Source organism: Morone saxatilis, unplaced genomic scaffold (genome assembly GCF_004916995.1).
Source record: "Morone saxatilis isolate NCDOM2014 unplaced genomic scaffold, NCSU_SB_2.0 Contig15, whole genome shotgun sequence".
In the NCBI taxonomy this organism is placed as follows: Eukaryota; Metazoa; Chordata; class Actinopteri; family Moronidae; genus Morone; species Morone saxatilis.
In genome coordinates this window covers 18,136,394-18,146,140 of record NW_023339707.1, presented here as the reverse complement: position 1 = coordinate 18,146,140, position 9,747 = coordinate 18,136,394, and the positions used below count along the sequence as shown (strand labels likewise).

The 9,747-nt window shown below is 40.1% G+C and overlaps 1 protein-coding gene across 1 annotated transcript in view; it reads right to left on the bottom strand.

The window, feature by feature from the left end:
* Positions 1-3,596: 3,596 nt before the first annotated feature.
* Positions 3,597-9,747, bottom strand: part of LOC118324618 (dysbindin-like) — an 11,621-nt gene continuing 5,470 nt past the window's right edge. The window contains exons 2-4 of the mRNA XM_035657038.1: positions 6,482-6,631; positions 6,079-6,228; positions 3,597-5,425 (exon numbers count right to left, since the gene is read on the bottom strand). Coding sequence (XP_035512931.1) covers positions 5,136-5,425; positions 6,079-6,228; positions 6,482-6,631 — 590 coding nt within the window. The 3' untranslated portion in view covers positions 3,597-5,135. The remainder of the gene's footprint in view (positions 5,426-6,078; positions 6,229-6,481; positions 6,632-9,747) is intronic.

The following is a 9,747-nucleotide window of genomic DNA, read 5'->3' as shown; positions in this document are numbered from 1 at the left end:
AGTATAGTTAATGCGGACGTGTACACGTGTGTATACACCAATAAAAATCAACGCTCACGCCACCGCCTCTAAGAACAACCCAGATCGACAGTTCGTGAACCACCTCATACAATGATTTACACACAGTCTTTACGTAGGTTTACGGGTCACGCCAGATTCCTCATACATGCCACAACTCTCAATCAGCCACCTCAGAGCCCGACATAGTTGATAAATTCCTGGATAGAGAAATTAAAGACGCATTCACGATGGGTCCATTCCCCAGTCCACCGTTCCTTACATTCGGAATCAATCCAAACCACGTCGCTTCACGAACATGACACACCAGACCACCAGATGACGCATGCAAATCATGCCACCAGTTCCTCCCACCACGTAATGGCAACTCCAGTCCCACCATCTTCCGCCTCCATCCTCTACTGACTCCCTTCAGATGGACAATCCGGTCGCCATTTTCTTTCGCTCGATAGCTTCATCCCATTCGCCGTTCCATTGTTAAAATCATCGTACCCACATGATCAGTTTTGTCACTACTGCAAATCCTGTCCAAACCAGGATTTTCCCCAGAGCCATACTTTGGGCATTCCAGGCAGGGAATCCCAGATATCGGCAATAAACCCTTTGGCAGATGGTCTTCTCGAGCATATCGCACGTACATCTGTTACGACCTAAACGATATCAAACACGCCACGCTTACGAGTCGATTCAAAGTCTTTTTGGGGGCTCTCTACAAGAGATACGAAGAGACAGCTCCCCCACTCAGTGTCTCGCAACCCACTCGGTTCCCTCTTACATCGCGCCGAACCACTCCATCCATTCATCGATCCGCCAACCGACCTTCATTCCTCGACTCTCATTCCTCGACCTTCATTCCTCGACCCCTCATTCCTCCATTCCTCATCACTCGACCCTACTTCCATCCCTCATCACTCGACCCTACCTCCATCCTTCATCCCTTCATCCTTCATCCCTTCATCCCTCAGTATACCACATCGGTTCAGATTTGTTCATTATGTGCAATAAACATAGAGAAAATCCTATCCAAATCGGAATATCCCCAGAACCATTCTCTGGACAGCGTCCTCCGCTTCCAAGCAGGGAATCCAAGACAACATCATCAAACTCCTCGGCCGTTGGTCGTCTCCCGCATATCTTACATCCGCAACGACTTTTCTATCAATCCTCACCAATCCTTCCCATACCCCCTCATCCCTCATCCCTCGACCCCTTCTCCTCATCCCTTGACCCTTACCCCTTCATCCCTTCATCCTTTCACCCCCTCCATCCATTAACCATTTTTCATCCCACAGCATTCCACATTCAACCATAACGTATAATAAACTTTTCTTAATCCATACAGCTGTTGGCGTGGTCTTTGTTAGTGAATTTGTTTTTAGTGTTCCAAAGAAGCTTCTTGCTAACATGTGGCTGAGTTGTTTGGCATGTTTCCAAAACTTCAAAGGATGGGGATTTCCTAATACAAATTTTGCGTGTCCTTAATAAATGGGTATATGTGTAGAAACTGCCATTGTGTCAAGTATTTTTTTCCCTTATCCACAAAGGGCAGAGAGCAAGTAGAACACATGGACAGACTGTATATGTTCTCACCATTGGGAAGTTTTCAATGAGTATACCCCTCGGAGGAAACTCAGGAACACAGAGAAATAACTCTGTGGTTCTGGCTGTGTGTTATCTCTTTCTTCCATCTTTCTCTTTGTCTGGCATGATAAATACATCATGATTTGTCCTACGGCATGTTGAACAGTTTTAAAGGTGGGGTTTCAGAAACATAGTATCCAGAGAAAGTATATGTATATGTCAGCTGCTCTGCCAGTTAGTGTCTTGACAGTGTGGGAATGTACCATTGGGTATCAACCCAACAGTTGTAATGAAACTATGAAAAGGAGCTCCTCCCTTATTGATTTATCCTCAGGTCACCTTAAGATTCTTTATTTGTGTCTCACCATGAGATGACAAACCACACTAACAACTGACAGACTGCATTTTATTACCAACTGTTAAGTGAATTGTTGTGTGGTTTTGTGCCATTAGTTTCTGGTATGTGAAATTTATGTTTAATAAGAGTAACCAAGCTCACACCTAGTAGTGCATTGTACATGTTCCAAAATTTAATCTGCTGCCTACGCTTGACAATGACAATGATTTTTAACTAAAGACAAAAGAGTTTGTGGGAAGAAGGTAGTCGAGGTTTAGGGTGGAGGGTTTTTTTTTAATTCAGTCCAAGAAACTCAATCTTCTGTAGGAACCAGTTATATACTGCAGCATTATTTTCCAGCTCATTTCAGTTTTAAGGTAGGTGGCTTAGGATACAAGGCATAAGAGGGTAATTTACAGATTATGTTTTAAATTTTACTTTTTAACCAACAAGAGAAGGAGGGACTCACTGTTGTTGACTCTTCAGTTGCTTTGATAGCAGAGTAGGACACACACACAAAAAGAATAGTCATTTAAGATTTTACTATAATACATTAGGAATATAATTTAGGCCGAGGCAGTGTATGATGGCTTGACCCCCACCACAGCCAGTTGTGTTTTTCAAGAAGAAGCTGAAGGACATGCTATACAAAAGGCTAAGTAGGCGGTGATAAGTCATAATTCCAATAATCTTATTGGATGTTGTTATTGCAGTAGGAAGAATTTCTATGTCAACGTGCAGAGTTGCAGGGTGAAGTCAATGGAGGTGATTGCAGAACATGATTTATAAGTTTTGGTACAGAAGTATTAGTATGTTTCCCACTATGTTGGAGAGTTTTGATAACTGCGTGGCTATCACATTAAACTGGGGCAAAATTTGGGTGAACATCTATAGTCAGCTGATTGAGTTGAAAGCCCTTGCCAAGTGAGAGAGAGTAAAGTAGCCTGACAATATTATATATAGATTGAAGTTTCGCTGAGCTTTATTAAACTACAGGCAAACTAATAGAACTAGAAAAACTAGAAACATCAAAACACAGACAGGAGAAAAACAACTACCACTATATCCTTGTTTGAAATTTCCCTGTGCGAAAATTCTTTACTCCCTTGTGCACTATCATACACGCACTGTAATGAATGAGTGCACAAGGGAGTGCTGGGCTTTATGAACAATTCTTGACATGTTATAGTGTGAACTTGGTATCTGTCTGCTTTTAAGGAGAGATTTCCATATGATAATTGAAACAGGTTTTGCTTGCTGTAGGCCTAATAATCCCTCCTGTTCATACTGGCCCCAGAAAAGATCCTCTTCTGAAGTGATTTCAGTCCTGGATATTTTCAAACGTATTTAAACATTAGAAATGTATATATGAATTATTGGTTCAAGAGAGTATGCAGACCTTCTAAGCATTGTAAAAATAGATCTTTATCTTTAGCCCTCCATTTTGTTGTTGTTTTGTTACATTTGATTAATCACTATACATTTAGAAAGATGTTTAGAAACTTAAATTTTTCTGAGAGGATGGTAGGTAGTAAGATAACAGCAGAATGTGGCAATATGAGAAAAGCCAAAAGAGAAACCAAGAGCAAGTGAGTGAAAGACAGACTACACAGGCAAACATACAGTAAATTCAATGGTTTTAACCTGTTTCATTTTTATTTAGTTCCTAGCAAGATATTCAAATAGGAAAAAAATACACATCACTTGTTTTGAATGTAGACGTGGGCTTAACCACATATAGTATTATAATTATACAACCATACCTGTTGTATTGTAATGTTTGCCATCCACACCCTCACGGGCAGACAGTACAGTCACACACCCCCTTACAGTTACACATCTTTCAAACAGTGCATAAACAAACAAATATTTCTCAAATGAATCACTCTCTCTCTCCACATGCATAAATATTCAACTCTCAAATTACATCCCACATGGAAGAGAGGAGTAACTTGGTATTAAGTACAGGTGTCACCTGCATAGTTCAGTAATGAATCACTTTTCAATTACATAACTGAAATCATATAAGGTAGTTACTAACAAGAACAAAATGTCATGCATTTACAAACACAAATCCATTCATGATACTGTTAATAGTTTGCACATGCACATGGCAATAGATTCATGATAACATTGTCAAACAAGTGAAACCTTTTGTTGGGTTTTGCTCAAAGTGCCTAATTTCTACCTCATAGTAATCCTCTGAAAACACAAAGAGAAGATGCATGATGTCTGCACTTTATTCCTTGAGCCTTTGAACTAAATCCAGTCAGATTGCCCTTCAAAACATGCTCTCAAGAGCTGTCAGTATGAAGTCTTAATTTCCACACCTCAAAGCCTTTAAACAGACTAAATAATAGCTCACCACAGTTGGATGTGAGCTTTGCCAAAGAGCAGGTGCTTAATTTATAAAGACCTCTGGTAACCCCTATGACCTACTGTGATGTAAATGCTTAAAAGGCTTTAATTAATTACTTTTTATTAAAAGTCAGTCAATCTGAAGAAAGATAGTACAGTGATTGTTGAGTCACATTCTCAGGTCATTAAATACCTACGCTATGTGTTGTGTTACTTGCTCTGAGACATTTTTCTGTGTGTTGGTATTTGATTCCTCCATCCTCCCCGACCTTTTGCAGTTTGCATATTTGCATACTTGTTTGGGTTTTTTTCAGCTTCCTCCCACAATCCAAAGACATGCAGGTTAGGTTAGGTTAGTTGTTTGTGTCTGTGTCAGGACTGTGATTGATTGTGGCAGGTCTGTAAAGCAGCCTTCCTGTTTCACATGACTGTTTCGCACCTGTATTTTTCTGACACAAAGGGGGCATAGTGGTTTCCCGCTCGCAATAAGAGGAATAAATCTTGAACTGACAATCGTTTCATCTCAATATCAACATGTTAGTGCACAGGACTGGGATGACTCATAACATTTGGAATCTGGAATATTTCCATTGCCAAGAGATTAACCAAACAACAAAATAGAATATTTAACAGTTAATAGGAAAAATAGATAAGATTTTTAGTTGTAAAGAAAAATCCAGTGTACTCAGGAAAACATTCAAAAGACACAGCAAATCACAGCCAGGTCAACCATGCTAGGGTTTTCCCCAAAAGAAAAGAATGCAAAGAGAGACAGAGAGAGAGAGGTCTCTGGCTCTTTTTACGCTCTCTACAAATCTTTACAAAGAGTAAAATTCAGTCTTTATGAAGACTTAGTTGCAAGGCATCTTTCGTCCTCGTCTTCCTCCTCTGTTTCTTCATCCCTGGTATGGGGAACAGAGGTCAGCAGTAGAGTGTCAGCATGGACTTCTTCATCGTCAGACTGGATCACAGGTGTGTCGACTCCGCCCCCACTAGTGTCACTGGAACCAGATGACGTAGAGGACATGCGAGACCCACGCTGAACTTCATTTTGCCGTTTCAAAGGTGCGCGCTCCCTGTAGACGACCTCTGCATCTTCATCCTCCTCATATTCATCTTCGTCCTCAACCTCTGTAGGCAAAGGCTGTTAGAACATATCTGTACCTGTTCTGTCAGTGCTAGTTATTTCATGTCGGTGGACCCAAATATTTAGTGCTGAATGGCTGAAAACTGAAACTTTAAATTATATCTTCACATATGACTCTCCTAACTCGTGGTGAAACCAGATTAGAAACCTAGATTAGATTAAATATTTTTTGTTTTCCATTAGATTGTTCAAGTCATGCAGATTGCAGAGTTACTGGCTTTTGGGTTTGACAAAAGTTTGACAAAACTTGTCACAAAAAGCTTACATTGTCTTTTTTACCCCAATTTGAAATGAAAAAAGTTACTCATTTTACTTACTCATATTTCTGTTTCCATATAAATCCTAAACACTGATACTGCATAGCCTTTTGCCTCTGAAGCAGTTTTTATATGAAATAGATACATACTGCCAGTGACAAAATGTACTGTACAACCCTGATTGGTTGTAACAGTGAATAACAAGGAAAAATATATGATAGAAATATATGCAGAATATCAGTAATAAATCTTGAAATTCTAGGTTGTTACATGTAAGCGGCCTGTGTTTGTAAAATCTGCATTTGAAAATTTATACAAAAATGGCTTTAAGAAAATGCAGTGGCAGTGTGTTAACTGTGGCTTGGTAGCTGTCGGTGTACCTGGTAGTGGAGATGCCAGCGCTCCCTCGTCTGCTCCTGAGCCTGAGTTGAGGAACACGTCGAGAGCCTCCTGGTCAGAGATGTCCATCAGGTCCATCTGCTCAAGGACGTCCACGTTCACCTCCATAGAAGAGATGCTTCCCATTGGGGCTGCATATACAACAGAACAGCATTCATAACATACAGTAAATACACACTGTTCATGCCAAAAGTGAAACATCATTTGTATTTTGACGCTATGTCTGTGTACAGTATACACAAGTTTTCCTAAAGGGAATTTTTAATCTCTAAAGCATACAGCACCCTCTTTCCTTAGAACCTCAACTCTGATGCTGGGAAACACTCCCCACCCACCAAAAACATTAAACTAGGATTAAAACGACAGAAGGTAAAAGTTACTCACGTTTCCTGCAGTCGATCTGCAGGTGAGCAGAGGGCAGGTAGTTGTCCACGTCATGCTGGTAGACCTCTTCAAAAAAGCGCTGTCTGTCCCTCAGCTTCAGGTGCTGGGCTGAGTCATTGTCCAATACCCTCTGTGAGTTGTCTGTCTCCGCTGACCACACATACAAAAAACACATAAAAAACATTCACTTCAACAGTCTTTTAATGCAGTATTGTGTCTTAAAATTCAATATTTATTAATAATGCAATGCAAAAGAATTTGCTTTCTCTTGATAGCTTATTTAAAATGATCTGGCTTATCATGCCTCATGTTTTGGTTTAAAAAAACATCTTCCCGTCTCTACTGTGTACTGTCAATAAATCCATAAAATAATCCATAAAATATGAAATGGTGTGAGCTTGAAAGGGTAATTGAGGTATGAATTGAGTACTGAATTCCTGTAAGACGCTGGCAAAAAGTACATGGCAATCATTTGGACTTTTTGCCAGCATCTAATAACCTAACAATAGGTTTTAACTTGTGCATCAGTTCTCTGGAAATGTTTGATAGAAGTTCCTTTCAAATCCCACAGGTTGCTGCAGGCTTTTACCATTGTGTTGCCAAACCTCAGTTAAAGTTTTGTCATATGCTCATCCAAAACAAACAGTAACACCTGAAAAGTTGTGTCAGATTTGTTTCCATACAAAAAACAGACTCATCTTATTTTTATTCATATTTACTACTAATATACATTAAGTAAATACCAATCAATGTGATATTGAAACTGACTTCACTCAATATATTTTGACAACAAATGAAGATTTGTACTAATGGCATTGCATTAGCTATGTGATCATTTGCTTGAATATCCGCTGCAACTATCTTTTGAAGTAATATTTCGGGCTATGATGGCCCTCTGGCTCTGCCATTGCCTGGGCTGCTGCTTGTGTTTTATGTCTAACCCTTCAGATCCTGGTAGGCAGAGTTTGTATTAGAGCATCTGGGTGCACCTAGCCAATCAATCCACAAGGATCATCTGTCCCCATTCCCTCGCTCTCTCATTTAGTTAATATTTTCTGTCGCTATTTCTGTACATAAATATGATTGTTTGTTTTTCAAAGCATTTCTTTCCTTTTTGCAAACCTGTTCTCCCAATTGGACTTTTTAACATTGCAGTAAGTAATGTAAGTTGGACCCATATGCAAATATCTGTTCATTTGCATAAATGTGCTGACATCTTTGGTTCCTGCATGTTTTGACATGCCACAAGTGCCATTATTTGACTTCAGTTCAGTTACTCCTCCCTTGGTTTTGGCAGAGATCCCTTAGGTAGCAATGTGTGATACTATGCAGATACGTTGTTATTTCCTAACCACCAGTTGATTCACTATCAGTTGTGTCAGAAAGCCTATCTGACACCACTTTTGAGAGTTCATATGAAGCTGTCAACCAGTCCGAACTGTGACTTGTGCTCCCTGAACACACCAGGAACATTTAGGCATATGGTATGGGAGAGGAATAAAGGCACTCAGTAGGTTGTAAGACACTAGACCGTTAAAAATGTTTGCACTGTTTGACCTTGTCATGTGAAATCATAATTTCAATAAAACAGTTGTTCACAAAAAAGATACGTTGTTATTTCAGTGCGTGACAATACAGATATGTTATGAAAAACAAGAGAGCATCTGTCCTTAGGTCTACTTCCAGCGTTGACCTCTGCCAGGCCGACCAGCTGTGGTTGTGTAACTGTGCTACATCCTCCTCGGCACACATTGTGCCTTCGCCCACTGGGCTCCATGAGCTGACACTTTGACTCATGTCACCAGTGTTTTAATGTTTGATAATGCGTGTGTGCGCATGTTCCCATAAACTGTACGATTGTGCGCTTTTGCATTCATGCTCTTGTGTGTGCATATATGTGTATGCATGCTATTTAGCTTATGCTCATTGGTCACCCAGTGTGTGTTATGTGTAGCAAACTTCCATGACTAACATGTTTACATGATGCCAGCAGATGGATCCAGGATGCACAGTAACAACATTCACTTCGCTTCATCTGCAGACCTTTGAGTGCTACTTTTCTCTTGTTTGAAAACAAACACATCTGTGTCACCCAGCCTCTTCAAACAGCCCTATCTCTAGAGACCCAGCAAGTCAATCTGTCAGTCACTTTTCCACAGCCCTGGAGGGCTGAGTGTCCACTCTTGTGCACACGACAGCCATTTATTCTGTCATTCAAGCTGTCTGTGGAGGCAGGAATCCAGTAAACAGTCTCTCTCGCTGATATTTTAAAAGTAAGTGAAGTAACTGGGAATACAGTCAATTACATACAGCTTACAGTGTTGTTAAATATAAACCAGTGCCAAGACTATAATGTCAGTCATAATGTCAGTGTCACTAATATATCTGTCTAGACAAACTTGATATACTGAGATGTTTATTTCATTGCTGTGGGTATTCGTGGCATGAGATCACCAAACTGTTAGCTACATTGGGGAAGTTTCTGTGTCTAATATTTAGCAGTCGCGACAGCGTGGCTGGTGCTGTTTTCGCCTTGGAGGTCTGTGTGTGTGTGTGTGTCAACATGGCAAAATATTATCCTCAAGACACCTACTGTAGCAGGAACAACCACAGAAGCGGTTTTGAGTACTTTTCCAGGTGTTTATGTTTGTCAGACTTCGTCAACTCAATAATGTTACAACCATAAAAGATGCAGTAATGCAAACAGGTGTGTAGTTGAGATCAAAATTAAGTTCGAAGATGGGTGTGGTGCACTCATGTACTAATGTAATAATGATTAAGTACTCATGGGTGGTGTCCAATCACGTGATGGTCTCTAGTTAAAGTTCTAATTATTATGCAACTACAGTTCTGGAGAGAAGCAAACAAGCCAGCTTTGGTCAAAATAATTTCATTTCAAGCAACATTTTTGCTTGACAAATGAACACAACAGAAACTAAAAGAAAAACATTACATTAATGTTGCCAATTAGAGGACCGATGAGTAAGATTAAGTGGCATCTAGTGGTGAAGTTGCAGGTTGCAACTAACTAAACACTGACGGTGTCTTAACGACCTGGGAATGCGAACAGGATGTGAAGTGTGCAGGAGAAACTACGGTGGCCATGAAACTCATGTAAAACACGAAAGGCCCTATCTACAGCCAATGTTTGGTTTGTCCGTTCTGGGCTGCTGTACAAACATGGCAGTTTAACATGGCTGACTCCAAGGAAGGTGACCCCCACTAGATAAAAACAAAGACACAATGATTCCTATATTGATTATTGA